Source organism: Furipterus horrens, unplaced genomic scaffold (assembly GCF_987537825.1).
Source record: "Furipterus horrens unplaced genomic scaffold, mFurHor1.1.pri manual_scaffold_10, whole genome shotgun sequence".
NCBI lineage: Eukaryota > Metazoa > Chordata > Mammalia > Chiroptera > Furipteridae > Furipterus > Furipterus horrens.
In genome coordinates this window covers 43,331,620-43,349,346 of record NW_028327180.1, presented here as the reverse complement: position 1 = coordinate 43,349,346, position 17,727 = coordinate 43,331,620, and the positions used below count along the sequence as shown (strand labels likewise).

The 17,727-nt window shown below is 55.1% G+C and overlaps 1 protein-coding gene across 1 annotated transcript; it reads left to right on the top strand.

Moving 5' to 3' along the window:
• Window positions 1-9: 9 nt before the first annotated feature.
• Window positions 10-16,254, top strand: ZNF653 (zinc finger protein 653). The gene is given in 10 exon segments (XM_090289646.1): window positions 10-338; window positions 6,138-6,181; window positions 8,203-8,418; window positions 12,539-13,150; window positions 13,255-13,265; window positions 13,268-13,461; window positions 13,543-13,654; window positions 14,660-14,774; window positions 15,565-15,664; window positions 15,846-16,254. Coding segments are annotated over 10 exon segments (1,875 nt in total). The 5' UTR covers window positions 10-45; the 3' UTR covers window positions 16,024-16,254.
• The last annotated feature ends 1,473 nt before the right edge of the window (window positions 16,255-17,727 follow it).

The following is a 17,727-nucleotide window of genomic DNA, read 5'->3' as shown; positions in this document are numbered from 1 at the left end:
CCGGGCTCCTAACAACGGGGGAGGTTGCTAACCAGGGAGGGGGGGATGGCGGAGCGGGAGCCTGAGGCGGAGGCGGAGGCTGAGGCGGGCGCAGACGGGGAGGCGGTGGCCGAGGAGGGCGCGGCGGGCCGCAAGGCGCGGGGTCGGCCGCGGCTCACAGAGTCAGACCGGGCCCGGCGGCGTCTCGAGTCCCGGAAGAAGTACGACGTGCGGCGCGTGTACTTGGGCGAGGCGCACGGGCCCTGGGTGGACCTGCGGCGCCGCAGCGGCTGGAGCGACGCCAAACTCGCTGCCTACCTCATCTCGCTGGAGCGCAGCCAGCGGAGCGGTCGCCACGGGTGAGGGGGCCCGGCCTGAGGGAGGGAGTGAGGGAGGAGACGCCCCCATCCCCTGCTGAGCCTGGTCCTGCCCCCTCCGCCCAGGCTCTGCCTCTGGCACCTCTGAGCTCCGCCCAGCGGCCCGGGTGCTGACCTGAGTCTCCGACTGCCGCTGCCGGGATGTGCCTGGGACGCGGCCCCGCCTCCAATCGCTCTAACCGCCCAATCCTAGCGTGCGTCCGGCTTCGACCCTCCTCCTGGGCGCTTGGCCCCGCCCGTTAGAGCTCTGGCTGACCAATCCTGGTACGGGCCCCAGCTCCGAGCTTTCTTAACTGTCCAGTCCCTGGAGAGGCGGCACCGGCCTACTGACCTCTCAAGTCTCACAGGCCTCATCTCCCACTATATACCCTGAGATTGTGACTGCACACACTGGGCCACATAGCCCTGCCCTCGTGAGCTTTCGGTTCCCCAGCTTGGACTCATTCTCACAACTCTAGACCCCACGTACCCTGAAGACCCTTCACAATCCAGATCTAATCCCCCTAAACCCCTTGGCTCCTGAAGAGCACCTCAGCCCAGGGAGACTAAGGTGAATAGGAAGCCCTGAGTTAGCAGCACAGGTGGAAGGCAGAGGCGTTTGTAGTCTCAATCTTGAGAATGAGTACTGTTGGTGGAATTTTTCGCTTCCAGCCTCATACGTTGATATGATGATTAAATGAGTTAAACCACCACAAAGGGTTTAGCAAGCACTCCAGGTATAGCTGTTAGGTGATATTTGTTCTGTATCACAAGCAGTTCTGCGATACAAGAACAATCCTTGTACTGCCTTGTTTTTATTTTCATATGTTCCCATGTTTCCCCTGGGGGAGATTCTGAGGGTCAAGAGTCCACCTGCTGAACTGTGCCCACCTGCTCCTCTGGGTGGCAGGCTGGTTTATATGACTAAAAGCAGAGCAGGAAATGCTGGGTGCTTAAAAACCTCAAGCCAGTGCCCCACTATTGGAGTTTCTGATTCAGTTAGTCTGGGTGAAGTTTCAGACCCTGTTTTTTTTTTTTTATTACAAAGCTTTCACGGGAAACTTGGTGTGCAGCTGGAGAACCACTGGCCAGAGGGAGCCCCTGCAGGTCCCTAAACTGAAACTGGTATTTGTGGAAGCTTGGTTTGGCTGAGCAGGAGCTGTGTGGGCCTGCAGGACTGGGGCAGGGACACTGAGACAACCAGGCAGTATGTGGAAAAACCTGGCTCTGGGCCCATGGGTAAATTGAGAAAATACACTAATCTAGGTGAGGGTTATCCTAGGGGGAATAGACATGACCAGATGTAGGGGCTCAATTATTTCAGTTGTTCAATCATTTATAACCTGTTTTGTACCTGGAAGGATTTCAGTTCAAGTGCTGTAAAACATGGACAAGAAAGCAGAAGTGAAAATCAGGGTGAAAAGAGAAAGGAAAATGAGCGGCACAGTGGGGACAGGATCAGTGCTGTTAGATTGAGGCATAAGTCACAGGAGACATGACAAGGACAGTCTTGTGGCATAGTGAGGTGAAAATCTGACTGAAGGGGTTCAAGAGACATGAAGGGGGAAGAGCAAATGGGCCATGAATTTGCCTTGGTGTTTTCTAGCAGCCAATGGGAGAAGAGAAACAGTGATCAGTAAGGAATTTCCAATGTTTCTTGATCCATTTGTTTAAGGAACATTTATTGAGCACCTACTATGTGCCAGGTGCTGTATAAATGTAGAGGATCTAGCAATGAACAGAACAAAGGTCGTTGCCTTGTGGAGCTGACATTTTAAAGGGCAGAGGCTTGTCTGATGTGTAAAGCTTATCTACTGTAGGCAAGAAACATAGCAGATAAATTATGTAGTATGTGATAGATTGATAGGGGCTGTGGAAAAAAAGAAAAGTGATATAAGGAAAGAAGAATCAGGAGTGTAAGCTGGAGAGGTTTAAATAAGGTATCAGGGTGGGGCACCTTGAGAAGATAGCATTTGAGTAAATACCTGAAGGAGACCAGGGAGAGCCATGTAGATATCCAGGGCAAGAGTGTTAGAGGAAGAAGGAATAGCAAGTGCAAAAGTCCTGAGGCAGGACCCTATCTAGTGTCCTGATGAATACATGGGCCAGTAAGGGGAACATGTAGCTGGAGCACAATGAGTGCAGGAGAGGAGTGGGAGAAGATGAGGGCAGGGAGGTGCCGGGGCCTTGTGGACTGCAAGGAGGATCTGATTTTTCCTCCTAGTGAAGTGGGAGCCCTGGTTGGATTTTTTGTCTTTAAGTGCAGAATTTTGAATTCCCTCCATAAGTGCAGAGAAATCGTGAATCTGGCTTAGCTGTAAAAAGAAGCACTTCCTAGGGTATGTGTGGCAAGAGGAATGGATAGCGTTGACAGTTATTAAAGCAGGTGATGGGTTCAAGGAGGTCCGCTCTCCTCTCCTCTCTAACTTTGTGTGTGTTTGCAGTTTTCTTTTCACATCTTAAACTCCTAATAAGAAAATCAAAAGAATCATCCTGACTCCTGTGTTGAGACTGAATAGGGTAGGGGCAGGAGCTGGGAGACCAGGAAAAGGTGACTACACTGGTCCAGGTGAGCCATAATGGGGCTAGCCCTGGGCCGGGTCATGGGGAAAGGGAGAGAAGTGATTGGACTTGGGATCATGAGAGATGCCCCCAGTTTGGGCCTGAGCACCCGAGGAGTTGCAGTTGCTGTTAACTGAGAAGGGCCAGGTTGGGGGATAAAATGACGGCTTGCATATGAGACTCCTACATGGGGTGTCAAGGAGAGGGTTCAGGTGGTGGTGTGGTGGGGAGAGGGCCCACTGGGAGATGTGGTGGTGTTATGGTGATGGAGCTTGCCAAGGGGATGCTCGTCGATGGAGCAAACAGGTCTGAGTCCAGTGCCATTCTCAGTGCTTCCAGGTGTCAGGGAGCTGAGGGAGAAGCAGCAGCGTGGGAGACAGGCAGAGGAACAGGAGGGTGGTGTCCTGGAGGCTAAGGGAAGGATCTAAAGGTCCAGTACTGCTGGGCTGAGTGAGTCAGCCACTGCTGATGGCAGTAACGGGCAGGTTTTGGCATAGTGGAGAAAAACGCTGACCATAGGGCCTCAAGGGAGATGAAGGAGCAGACGTGGAGACCGAGAGTGTACACACCTCTGGTAAAGAGTGGTAAAGGAATGGGGCAAAAGTTGGTAGCAAAGAGGCTCAAAGTTATTTTAATCCAAGATATTAGAAATATCAGCATGTTTGGATGCTGGTGGAAATATCAAGTCAAAAGTGAAATTGAAGAGCAGAGGAGATTGAGGGACTCGGGCTGGCCACCATTTGGGGCTGGCCACTGAGACGAAAGTACCACCAGGCCCTGGAGAAGCCTTCACAACTGTTGACCTCAAATGCAGGTGGCCACTGCAGGGAGTCACAGAGATGGTAGAATTTGGAGAAGTGGGCAGAGGAGGAACGTAGTTTGAGTTAAAGGAGAAAACGCTGCCTTCGGGCCAGGATGTGGTCTGACCTCACAGCAACTCTGTGTGGGAGGCACTGCTATTATCTCTGCTTCACAGATTAGGAAACTGAGGCTCAGAAGGAATGACACCTGCTTGAGGTCACACAGCTGGAGAGGAGACTTGAACTGGGATCTGACCAATGTCAAGCCTGTTCCCACCACAATATGGCATTCCCAGCACCCCAGCCATGGCAAGGCCTCGAGTGATTAGAGGTGGCTGTGGGTGTTTGGACTTGGGTTTAGGGGATTTGGTTGCCTGGCCCCTTGGAGGGGATAGAGGCTCCTAGGATGGGGCAAAGGGGAGCAGATCTTCAAGCAGAGGTCAGAGCCTGGGGCAGGAAGGACAAAAGAGCCCTGAGGAACTAACTGTCCTGAGACCAGACTTGGGGTATGGAGGCTGAGAATTGTTATCAGGCTGGATGGTGGACTAAGAGGGTAGGTGGCAGAGCTGAGGAGAGACCCTGGCAAGAGTGTGGCCCTGGCCACAGTGGGGATGTCAGCGTTCCAGGGCTGGCTCTGTGATCATATTGATAATCATGATTGTTATCACCATTTCCTGAGTGATTACTAATTACCAGAGCTGTACCAAGCTTTTTACAATGCACATAACCTAATACCAACCTCATGAGAAAGTTGCTGTTATGATCCCATGCTACAGATGGGGAAACTGAGGCATGAGGAGGTAAGGTTACTCACCCAGGGTCACAGAACCTGTTGCTGCAGCTTAGAAGAAAAACAAGGAAGCAGCCAGAGTGAGGTGGGCAGACCCAGAAGTATGGTGGCAGGGAGGCAGAGGGAAGCCTCTACCAGGTCTGAGAGATGGCTCCAATCTACATGCCCTCAGTCTGTGTAGAGCCAGTGCTGGGCCACAGCCAGGTAGCCTGAGTCGGGTCAGGAACCTGTCTGGCAGATCTGATGAGGACCCTAGCCTTTGACCTGGCTCTGCCCTGAGCTCCCCAAGGCCATGGCTTACTGAAGGGCAGTCAGTGGGGATGTTGGACCCCGGCCAGGGTGCGGAAGGCCCCAGAGGCAGGTGATTGACTGGCCTGAGCTGGCTGAAGGGGCAGGACTGCTGGAGGAGAGCAGCACCATGGGCAGAAGCCCTCGTAGAGCAGGCAGTTAGGGTCGGGGAGCAATGCCAGCCCTCCAGGATGTGTCTGACCATTTCCCCGGGCTCTTGGCCAGCCTGCAGGGCAGGCATTGCAGGATCCTTCATAGGGCAGCCCAGGTTTTATTGCTCTATAACAAATGATCACAAACTTGGTGGCCTAAAACTATAGAAATTGATTATCTCACTGTGGGTCAAGAGTCTGGCACATTTTACCTGAGTCTTCAACTCTGAAATCAAGGTATCAAGCTGTGTCTTCATCCAGAGGCTCAACTAGGGAAAGATCTCCCAGACTCCCTCACAGTGTGGGCAGAATTCATGTGCTCGGGGTTGTAGGACTGAGGTCTCTGTGGTCTTGCTGCTGTCAGTGGCACCACTCTCAGCTCCCAGAGGTCGTTTGCTCTCAGATCCTTGCTATGTGGTCCTGCCCATTGACCCCCTCACATTCTCAGCCTCTGGTTTCTGACTTCAGCAGGACCCTTGAACAGGCTCCCCTGATTAGATTAGGCTCCTTGACTAATTCAGTCACTTAGCCACAGGAGTGGTATCCTTTCATATTCACAGGCATCCCCCACTCCTGGGGAGAGGATTATACAGGGCGTGTATCCAAGGGTTGGGATCATGGGCTATAGAGAGGTCAGAAAGGGGTACAGAAAGGGCTAGTGATTTTCTGTCGTTGTTGTTTTAAGATTTTATTTATTTACTTTATTTATTTATTTATTTTTATTTTTAGAGAGAGGGGACAGGCGGGAGAAAGAGAAGGAGAGAAAGATCAATGTGTGGTTGCCTCTTGCATGTCCCCAACTGGGGACCTGGGCCACAACCTGCAACCTAGGCATGTGCCCCAAATGGGAATCAAATCAGCGACCCACTGAGCCACACCAGCCAGGGCAAGGTCTACTGACTTTCTGTACCCCTTTCTGACCTTTCCACTCCCTGGCCACAGGCCCCTAGGCTGGCGGCCTCACCCCTCTGAGTGTTAGTTCCCCACTCTGTGAGGTGGGTGATGGTACTAGATCCCCCTCTGAGGACAATTGTCCATGTAGAAGAGAGCCCAAGTGAAGGGCCATGAGAAATAGAACAGGCTCAGGAAACAGAAGCTAACGTTTTGCCCCAGAGCAGGATGAGGGGGGTCCAGAGTTGCTGTCATTATCTCATCATCACTCGGGCCCTGCATCACCACCCCACCCCACCCCTGCCTCTCTCTGTTACAGGAAGCCTTGGGAGCAGGTCCCAAAAAAGCCAAAGAGGAAGAAAAGTAAGTGGGGCTGCAGCCTCGGGGACAGGGTGGGTGTTGGGAATTCCTGGCTTTGTTGCTCCCTCCCTCATTCTCTCAGGAACCGCTGTGGAGAGCCTGCATGTGCCAGGCACTGTGCAGAAGAGGGCAGCCCCAGCCCTTTCCTCACAGAGCTCACAGCCTTCTGGAAGAGGCAGGGGACAGGCTGAGCAGGACTGTGACCAAAGGGGGCGGAGGGTTAGGGTCTTGGGGCCCAGGAGAAGGACCTGACCTAACCTGGAGGGGGACTAAATCTGTGCTGTGTCCAACAGGGGTTCCCTCCTCATCCCCATCTTAAGCATAAAGACATCCTGGAAGGCCTAGTCACTGCCCCAGGCTGCACAGCTGGAAAGCGGCAGGGCCAGCCTACAAACTCAGGTCCTCCTTTCTCCAAAGTAGTCCCCTTAGCTCCTCTGCTCTCCTGCCCTGTGTGTGGGAGTCAGCCAGGGAAGAGCCAGGCAGAGCAGAGGGAACAGCTTGTGCTAGGGCCTAAAGGGCATATTGTGTGCCAGGCTCAAGGGGAGCCGGGCGTGGGCAGCCAGAGCAGAGGCCTGGAGCATGTCCCTCCTGTCCCTGAGCCCTGGGGCTGTGGATCTCAAGTCGTGTCCAGTAGGGTGAGAGCCAGCTGTTCAGGGACAGCCCTCTGGTGGCAGTGAGCACCTCCCATTCTCATAGTTCTCAGAGGCAAGAGCCAGGTACGCTAAGACCATGATTCCCAAATCCCAAAGGGGTGGGAATGGAGATAAGGAGGCAAGTGCTGAGCTGAGGAAGCGGCTTACTGGTGGTGCTCCCATGGCTGTCATTGTGTTGGAGGACCTGGGCAATATCCCTAGGCTCAGGGACCTTTCCTGGGCACACACCTTACCCCCAGGCCTGGAAAGTGGGCGGCACACCTTCTTCCTATTCATTGAGGGACCAGGATCATCAAACATCACTGGTACCAATTCTTGGGCACTCGCACGGTGTGCAGCCACATTCCATGCCCTGTCGATGTCTTCTCTCCCTAACCTCCTCCCTGCCAGCCTTCAGGGAATGGGGACCCTTATTCTCCCCTGACTGGAGGGGGCAACTGAGGTTCAGAGAAGCCAGGTCACTTGCCTGGAGCCACCCATCTAGGAAGTGGCAGAGCCAGGACCTGAACCTCAGAGGTCTAACTCCACTATTCCCACCCCCCCACCCCACCCCGTAGTACCCACTCATCTAGCACCTACTATGTATAGGTGCTGGATATACAAGAGGAACAGTCCAGATCTGCGTCCCTGCCTTTGAGGAGCTGACATCTAATGTGGGAGACAGACAAGAAACGTGAAAATAGATAAGCATAGATGGTGTCTAGGTGCTACCTAGAGAAATAGGACAGCATGTGAGGTTGGCTAGAGGGACAGGGTAGCTGACCAAGGGAAAGACCTGAGCGAAGGTGGAGGGGGTGGGGCAGTGACCTGGCAGAAGAGGAGGCAGCCAATGCCAAGGCTCTAGGGCTGGACCACACCTGGCTCAGTTGAGGACCAGGGAGGAGGCCCTGAGGCTGGAGGAAAGTGAGGACGGGGTGACTGGGCAGAATATGTAAACCTCTGGGAGGACTGTGACTTTTCCTCCCAGTGAGGTGGGAGCTGTGGAGGATTTTGAGCAGAGGAGGCATGTGACCTGACTCAGGTATTCACAAGCAGCTGTGGGAGGAATAGATTGTATGGGCCAGGGTGAGAGCAGAGCCGTGCTGAGAGACGGATTGTAACAATGAGAAGCGGCTAACAATGAGTACACGCCTACTGTGGCTGTGCCCCACTGTTTACATGACTTAATTTACCCAGTGAGACAGTGTCTGGCCAGTCTGTGTCTCTCTGTGAGCTTCAATTTCTTCACCTATAAACTGGGGATGGACCTGGGCAGGGTTCAGGACAGTGTGTCAATCCCCAAGAGCCAGAAGGCCTGGGAGGTTCTAGGGGCCGCACTACCCTGGTCTCCCTAGCCCTGCCCCTCATGCCCACCCGGCCCTGTGTGCACAGGGCGTCGACGCAACGTGAACTGCCTGAAGAATGTGGTGATCTGGTATGAGGACCACAAGCACCGCTGTCCATATGAGCCGCACCTGGCTGAGCTGGACCCCACCTTTGGCCTGTACACCACAGCTGTGTGGCAGTGTGAGGCTGGCCACCGCTACTTCCAAGACCTACACTCACCCCTGAAGCCACTCAGTGACTCAGACCCCGACAGTGACAAAGGTGGGTCCACAGGGTAAGAGCATACAGTGGCCTCTGGTTTCTGGGGGTCTATAGCTCCTTGTGGGGAGAGTCACCCTGGACTCCCTCCCTCCTGGGTCTTGCTAACCTCAGGCCAATGTCACAAACATCTCAGCTACTAGATGGCCCTGGTGCTGGCTTCAGGGACAGAGCACTCACCTGGCCATGCTACAGTCTTGGAGTCCTTACAGATCCTGAGATGCAGTTCCTATTTTACAGAGGGACAGCTGAGATCCAGGGCACTTTGCCCACCTTTGTTGGAGGCCACTCACAGGCAGGTCCAGGAAACCTGGCTCAGGGGCTGGGGAGAGGGAAAGGAGGGTGCTGGGCCTCCAACTTGCCAGGGTGGCTCTTCCCTCCTGGCCTCCTCCTTTTATTTTCTTTAGCCTTTCTCAGGTTCAGGATTAGTCTCTCCCAGTCTCATCATTTTTCCCTCTCTCCATACTGCTCTCCTTCTCCTTACTCCCTATTCTTTGCTCTCCATCTCCCTTATCTTTCTGTGCTTCATCCTCCCTCTTCCTCTGTCTCCTTCCTATTCCCTGCCTCTGTGCCACTCCCCGCCCCCCCACCCCGTCTATCCGTGTCTCTCCTCCATTTCGCACCCTTTCTGTCTCCCATTCTCTACCCCTCAGTCACCCCACCCACTCCATCCCTCACTGTCCCTGCTCCTCTTCTGCCATCCCATGTTGATCACACCCACGGGCTGGCTGCCCGCTCAGGACTGGGAGGGACTCAGTTACAGAGTTCCAATGAGACCTTGGGGGAGCAAGGAAATGCTGCTGGTGGTGAGGGGCTGCCCGCCTGCCTCAGAGGCTTGACCTGAGCTGCAAGTAGGGTGGGGCCCACTGTCGGGTGCCCTGCCAGGGTTGAGGGTGGGGTGTCACTGGGGCTGAGTCCAAGCCGGCAGGCTTCATAGAGCAGATGGCATCCCAGCTGGCGAGGGGAAGCCGTGGGCGAGAGGTGTTCCAAGTGGGCACCCTGGCCAATGGCCGCCCCGTTGTGTTGGTCAGGCCTCCAATGTGAAGCCCGCCCCTCAGTCATCCTGCCCTGTGCTCCACTCCAGGCCCTCCCCAAACCACCCTGAGTCTTCCCCACAGCCCTGCCATTATCCCCACTAAGTAGGGGAGAAAACTAAGTTTGGGGAGTAATGTGACTAGCCCATCTGGTGATGGATCCAGCTGGGATGGGGGTGACACCCAGAGGAGCTCCCTTGTACCCCATCCTAACTTTTACATCAGCAGCTGCTGGATCAGGCCTATTGGGAATGAACACTGGGATCAATTCCAGGTCTTCTGTGGCCACTGGGGGCTGGTGAGAGAGTGGCTGTGTCCCTGGCCCAGCCCTGTTCCCTCAAGCAGCACCCTTATCTGCTCTGTGCATGGGGCGGCCCTGCCAACTCTCACTCAGTAAGAAGATAACTCCCCAACCCAGGGGCTGTGGGAGACCAGGGGTGCACGGTCATTTCTGTTGTGAGTTTTATTATCATCTTGAGCAAAATCCATGTCAGCCTTAGCAGCTGAACTCTGCATTCCGGGACCCAGACACACATCCAGCCATGCTCCCAACTCATTATGTGATTGCCCTCGCTTCAGGGTGGAGCAGGGCTCATCCCACTCCGCAGATTACAGGGTGTTGGAAGGAGGGGCTGATACCCCTACTGCCCCTATTGCTACAAACAGGGCCTGCTTCAGGAATGGGACATTACAATACTAAAGATAGTGGGTCCTTTATACATATTTACTCATTAAATACCCAAAGTACCCCCTGAAGTAGGTACCAAAGTTATCCCTGGGCCCAGAGAGGTTACATAAGGTGCCTGTGTTCACACAGCTGGAAGAGCAAGCACTAGGGTCTCCCCTCCTCCTGCTGCATGCAGTCTGCTCCAGAGCCTGCATGCTCCGTGTGACCCTCTGGGCATGTAGGACACATGGGTCCCAGACAGTATGCCCCCAACTGTATCATGAGTGTGTAACTTAAGAGACAACCATACATTTTTCCTGCCCCAGTTTTTCCCTGTGTGGAAATGTTAGCAACAAATGCCTGGGTAAGATGTCAGTCCCCTTGGCCTTCATCACAGCCTTGGTCTGAGAGTTGTTCACTTTTGCAGATGTGTGCTCACTGTATACCATAGAGGTTTCTGGGCACTAGGGACTGTGCACCGGGAGCCCCTGTCCTTGTGGAGTTTACTGTCTATAGCGGAAGCGGGCAGTAAACAAGACAGACAAGTAAAATTCCGAGTAGACTGGAAGGTGGGAAGTATTTGGGGGTTAGGGAATAAAGGAGAGAAAAAAGTACTATTTGAGACAAGGTGGTCAGAGGCCTCCCTGAAAAAATACCATTGATGAAGGGTCTGATGGAGATGAGGGAGGGAGCCCATGCAGGTGTCTGAGAAAAGAGGAGTCAGGCCGAGCAAGTAGCAAGTGCAAAGGCCCTGAGGCAGGAAGCTGTCAAGTGTCCCCAGGCATGGAAGGGAAGTCAGTAGGGCTGGCGAGGAGATGTAGGCCATGTGGCTGCAGTGAGAGCTTTGGCTGCTATGCCAGGTGAATTGGGAAGGGTATTAATGGAAGTAAGGCACCTGCTGAAATAGACACCTGCAACTTGCCTTCCACCCAGGACCCAGGTTCTCTCTGTGCTGGGGCTCCAGCCTCCCTGAGTCCTGGCTGGCTGGTGGGAACAGAGGTGGAAGTTCATGGCTGGGAGATCACTACCACTCATATTTCATTGGGATTCAGCCGTATGGTCACACCTATCTACAAGGGATGCTAGGAAATGTAACCTACTCAGGTGCCAGGAGGAAGAGGCTCATGTTTGGTGAGCAGCAAGCTGGCCTGTCTCTTTCACAGGAATTGATGAGCAGGTTCTCAGTCAAAGAGGGATGTGACCTAAGCAGGTGTTCACAGACTTTTCTGGATGCTGGAGGGAGGATAGACTGACAGGGGTGAGGATGGGAGCTGAGGGACCAGGGAGAGGGGACTGTATGGTCCAAGCAGGGGGATGGTGGGGCCGTGACCAGGTGTGTGCAGGGGAGGTGGGAAAAGCTGTCAGCCTTCAGATGAATTTTGGATGCAGTGCCAACAGGTTTTGCTAACAGATTGGAAGTGGGCGTGAGAGAAAGGGAGAGGTCAAGGATAGGAGCAGGCGTGGCCTGAGCAACTAGAAAAGCAGAGCTGCCATCCGCCAAGACGGGGGAGATCCATGAATGTTGCAGGCTTTTTCTGAGGAAAAACTCAGAGCCCGGAGTTCCTGAGAGGAGTATGAGATGCCTGTGTGACCCCCGCGGAGGGTGGGCCAACAGAAGGCGGTGGGAAGAAACAGCCTGCAGCTCTGCTGGAGGTCCAGTGGGTGCTGTCCAAATGGAGGCACCAGGGTATGGGTGGTGGCAGTACCATCAAAACAGATACTTGATCTTTGTCCTTAGTTTCTGGCACAGAGCTCCTAAAACCCTTGGAATTCCCTGAGAGTTAGGAATGCTTTTCCAATGTTATCGTAAAGAGTCCCTTTCTTAAGGAGCACCTTTGGAACACACCTGGACTCTATGCTAATGAGGTGACTGGGGGTGGGGCGGGGGCGTTAAGTAGCTTCAGGAGGAGAGCTGGTCACCAGAAATACCAGACGTGATTAGATGAGCAGTGTCTCTCAGCCCCACCCCTAACCCCCTAGGCAGTGGACAGGGACTGGAGATTGGGTTCTAAGAACTCTTGAACAATGTGGTTCAGAGAGCTTCGGGGTTGGTGAACAGGTGGAAGTGCTGAGAGGGTTGCATACCTGGAGAGGGCATGGCAGCTTTGTACCCCCACCCCTGTACCTTGCCCTCTGCATCTCTTCCATCCAGCTGTTGCTGAGATATGTCCTTTATAACAAAACTATAATCAGAAGTGGAGCACTTTCTTGAGTTCTGAGAAGGAGCCACCAGGGAGGAGTCAGGAAACAGGAGTGGGCCGGAAGCCAAGGAAGGAAAACATCTTTGAGGAGGTTGGCGACTGAGAAGTGACCACTATTTCTGGCAATGAGGAGTCACAACACCCAGCCCCTGGTAAGCCCTCAACAAAAACCAACTGCTGCTGCCACTGTTATAAGCATCCCTTTTCTTCTGTCACTACAGTGGACAATGGCCCAGTGGCTGGCAGCTTCGACTCGTCCAGCTCCTGCTCTGGCTCTGACTCTGAGGAGCCCCCTGAGAGCCAGCCAGCCAAGATGACAGTAGCAGCAGCAGCAGTTACCCCCACCAGCCCAGTGGGCAGCAGTGGGCTCATCACGCAAGAGGGTGTGCACATCCCCTTCGACGTCCACCACATGGAGAGCCTGGCCGAGCAGGGTACCACGCTGTGCCCCAACCCAGCAGGCAGCGGGCCAGAAGCCCTGGAGACAGTGGTGTGCGTGCCAGTGCCCGTGCAAGTGGGTCCAGGCCCAGGCACCCTTTTTGAGAACATGCCCCAGGAGGCGCTGGGCGAGGTGGTAGCCAGCTGTCCCATGCCAGGCATGGTACCCGGCTCTCAGGTGATCATCATTGCAGGCCCTGGCTATGATGCCCTCACAGCTGAGGGCATCCACCTCAACGTGGCAGCAGGCAGCAGTGCCCCCAGCGGGGGCCTGGGTGATGAGGTGCCCTGTACCATGATGGAGGGTGTGGCAGCCTACACCCAGACAGAGCCTGAGGGCAGCCAGCCCAGCACTATGGACCCCACTGCCATGGCAAACATGGAGACCAAGAAAGGTCTGGGAACCATGCTAGTCTGGGGGGGGTCTGGGTGGGAATTGGGAGGGGGCGGGGAAGGAGTGGCCCCAGAGTGGGCTCCCCGATAGCCTTAGTCCCCACAGACACCTGCCCCATGTCTACCCCTTAGAGAAGGAGGACTTATACATGCTCAAGAAGGAGGAAAAGGAGGAGTCGGTGGCCCCAGAGCTGACAGAGCTGGCAGCAACAGTACCTGAGATTGCAGAGCCTGAGGCAGAGGCAGATGGGGAGGAGCTGGATGGCAGTGACATGTCAGCCATCATCTATGAGATCCCCAAGGAACCTGAGAAGTGGGTATCAGGCGGGCAGAGGCCGGGATGAGGACATTGGCCCCCTGGGAGCCCCGACATTATGGGCCCCTTCATTTCCAGGAGGCGGCGGAGCAAGCGGTCACGGGTGATGGATGCCGATGGCCTGCTCGAGATGTTCCACTGTCCCTACGAGGGCTGCAGCCAGGTGTATGTGGCTCTCAGTAGTTTCCAGGTGAGGCTACCACCCACATGGCTGGGCAGGGTCTGTTTCTGTATCCAGCTGCCTATGCACTGGAGTCTGGACAGTGTGGCTTGTGGAGGGCCCCACCAAACCCCAACAGGTGTGAAAGGCCTTCCTCCCACATTCCCACCTGCTTCCAGCCTGCCCTTCTTGCCTCAGCCAACCACAGCCTCTCTCTGCACACCTTGAGTGGCTGCCTGGTGGCTCCCCACACACTTCTGCTCTTCTAGCCACCTAAGCTCCTACCACCTCTGCCTGGGCCACCTTCTTAGCTCAGGATGCCCCTCTACCAAGAAGCCCACCCCAGTACCCCAGGGCTGGTGGGGCCTACAAGCCTCAGGTCACTGCACCACCAAGACATACCTGCAGTTTGCCCACTGGGCCTAGATGGGACACCTCAAGGGCAGAGACAGGGTCTTGGCATATCCCCACTCTAGGCACAGGAGGCAGTACAAATAGGCCCTTGAATTTACCAAATCTTGTTTTCATTAAGCATGTATTGAGCACCTATCAGTGCCAGGCCTGGTGCAGGGCATGGGAGCTAGAGACATGCTAGTGAGTTAAAGGACAAAGAAATAAGTGACTGGGGGGAGGGGGACAGCATAGCACCCTGGCAAAAGAGCCTGCTGTGGGGCTTACAGCCCTAGAATCTAATCCCACCCCTGCCACTGCGCACCCGCGAGACACCAGCCGAACCACTGAGCTTCTGGAGTCTCAGTTTCCCCATCCATAAACTGGGCTAACTGCTGGGCCCTTCACAAGTTATGACAAGGTTCACTGATGCCCCAGCCCAGATCTCAGCTAGAGTAAATGCTCAGGAAAGCTACTATTTGATTCCATTGTGCCCCTGGGCCCAGCTCAGAGCTGGCAGTCCATCCCAAGGGTAAGAGCACCTCTCTTCCCTCCTCCAGTGAAGTTTGCCCCAGCTTGCCTCCTAGCAGCCCTTACCTGTCCCCACAACACCCACAGCCCCACTCCTGCCCCTCTCGCCCCTAGAACCATGTCAACCTCGTGCATCGGAAAGGGAAGACCAAAGTGTGCCCTCATCCTGGCTGTGGCAAGAAGTTCTATTTATCCAACCACCTACGGCGACACATGATCATCCACTCAGGTCAGGCCCTGGGGCACAGGGGCCTGGGCCTCAGAACTAGGGCAGGGGCAGGTGGGGCCGAACCTGGGCACAGGACTGCCCTTCTCAGAGTTCCCTGCCTGTCCTCCACATGGACTGGCATGAGATGGTAGAAGTAAAGCACTTAACCTGGTGCCCACTGGACACCTCCTTGGTGCTCAGTAAGCTGGAGCTGTTCAAGTCACAGTGACACTTATAAGTCATGTGGAGCTGGGCAGGCGCTGGCTGTGTCTTCTTAAACTTGGGGCCCATTGGTCTCCCCACTCATACAAGCAGGTCTTATGTCAGAGCAGTTCCAGGGCTGAGGAAGGACAATGAACCACCCCAGATGGTCAGGGAGGGGGAGCAAGCTTGGGACAGGACCTGTGTTTCTTCTGCTCCAAGCACTTCCTCGGCCCAGAGTGTGGGCTGTTGACAGTGGCCAGCGCTGGCGCCTGTGCCCAGCAGGAGGGCATGGCTTCAGATTTTTTGAGACCAGAACTTTGGATTTTATGTGAAATCGCCCCAAAGTCCAAATATTGGGGTCAACTTCAGACCCATCTGCACTATGTGCCCCTCGGATCCAAGTTCACATTCCACCTCTGCCCTGGACATTCCTGGGCAATGCCATGAGCCTCCCTTCTTATTACCACCTCCAGTTATTAGTCAGCATTCAAGCCTAGAGATGTGGGGGTGTGGTCCATCTGCGCCCTACCTGGTCTCTGCAGTGCAATAGGGGCACTCCATAGCCCCCTCTTCAAGGGCGGCACCCTCAGCCTTGTTTTTCCCCCAGGCGTTCGTGAATTTACCTGTGAGACCTGTGGCAAATCCTTCAAAAGGAAGAACCACCTGGAGGTACACCGACGCACACATACTGGCGAGACACCCCTGCAGTGAGTGACAGGTGTCCTGCGAGGGTACTGGGAGGGAGGGGATCCAGGCCTGAACCAGTACAAGGCAGGTTCCACCCCTGGGGTTGCCCTGTCCAGTTCCACCTGTGCTCTGGTCCCATGTGGCGCCGCCCCTTCCTGAGACCCTCCCTGCCTGCTCTGATTCCATCCTGACTCCTCATAGGTGTGAGATCTGCGGCTACCAGTGCCGACAGCGTGCTTCGCTCAACTGGCACATGAAGAAGCACACAGCAGAGGTGCAGTACAACTTCACTTGCGAGCGCTGCGGGAAGCGTTTCGAGAAGCTGGACAGCATCAAGTTCCACACTCTCAAAAGCCACCCAGACCACAAGCCCGCCTGACCCACTCAACCACAGACTGCCCCTATTTATTCGTCCTTTGTGATGCCACTCCCGGGCCTGCTGGGCCCAGACAGCTGCAGGGACCACTTGGACCGCAGGCCGGGAGGTGGCCCCCTGCCCTGCCCCAGGGCTGGTCCCCCACCCCGCCCTGTTTCCGGAGCTGGCGATTGGGGCTGCATTGTTGGAACTGTGTCTAGAGAACAGAGCGAGATTAAAGAACCAGAAAGTAGATGCCCTTCCCCTAGGCCTGGATGATTTGGGGGGAGAGGGCTGCTCTTCTCCAACCTGGTGCCTTCCTGAGCAAGATCTGCAGCGTGGGGTAGAGGAAGCGCAGGACAGGGCCCTTTCCCATCAACTTTGGTTGCCTGGGCAATCCTGAACATCCCTCCTCTCACAGGTCAGGGCTGGGGGGTTGGGAGCCCAGGGAGGCCACTTGACATCTCCCAGGACCTAATCTTGACTCTCAGACCTAATCCCTTGTGGGTCACTCATTTCTCACCCTAGAGAACTTAGGTACTAGTTGGAGAGATGTTCAGTAAACACTTAAGTAAGACATCTATGGCTGTGACAAGCACTGCTTAGAAAAAAGTAGTGTGTTAAGTTTCTGGGGGTGCTATTTAGGGCAGTGGTCAGTGAGGTGGCATCTGAGTGTACTGTACACCAGAATGACAAAGAGATTCCATCCCCTAAGAAAGCTGGCGGAGGCAAAACCCAGACTGAAGAAACAGCCAATACCAAAACCCCAAGGTAGAATGGGCTCAGCCTGTTCCTGGAATAGGAGGCCGTGTGGGGGAGGGAAGTTGGCATCTGAAGGGCAGCTGCTCTGGCCCCATTACTTGGAGGAGGATGCTGAGACAGGGTCTTATGGACTGCCTGGGGGAGGGGTGGAGAGTGAGATCAGGCCGTGCAGCCGCCAGGTGGCGTAGAAGCCTCATGGTTGATTATGGCCGCAGCCACGTGACCCTGGGGACCGCAGCCGAGAGCTTGGGCACGTGCCCTGGGGAGCCCCGTGGAGACCCTTGCAGATTGGCCCTGCAAGGGGCCCTGTGGAGCCGGCCGCAGCTAAAGCCTCATTTTACACTTCGAACCGGGGGCTAGACTAGCCAGAGACAGAAATTTCGGCGAGGAAGAGCAGTCCGGCCACTGGGGCCGCCCCCCGTCCCCCCACCCCCGGTAGCACCCCCTTATACCCTCTAGACTCAGTCCCCTTCGTTATCTCCACAAAGTGGGAACCAGTAGTTTCCATGGGAACCATGGTCGGGCGTGCACGCCCAGGAGCAGCCCCCTCCCAGTAAAGGTACAGCTCTGATCCCACTGGAGGTGGGAGGATCACAGGGTGGGGAACAAGCTGTCGTTGGAGGTCCCCAGGGTCAACAGCCATGTTACCCTGGCAAATCCTAGAGGGCCACCGCCCAGACAGTGCTGGCCACTATGATTGGCCTGCCTTCTCCATCAGCGTGTCATCGTTCTCTGCTGCGCGGGTTTTCATTGGCTCAATCTCGAGGGCGTAATCCCGCAAGTCGTTCTCGCGAGGGCTGTCCCTGATTGGTTAAAATAGGCTCTCCTCTCAGGGTCTCAATGCACTGTCAGGTAGTCTGGAGCCTAAAAGGGCGTGCAGGGACGAGGATAAAGTGGGCGCTGCGACTCTCGGGTTTACGAGGTCCTGGCTATCCTGCTCGCAGCATCCTCAACTGGGCTATCAGG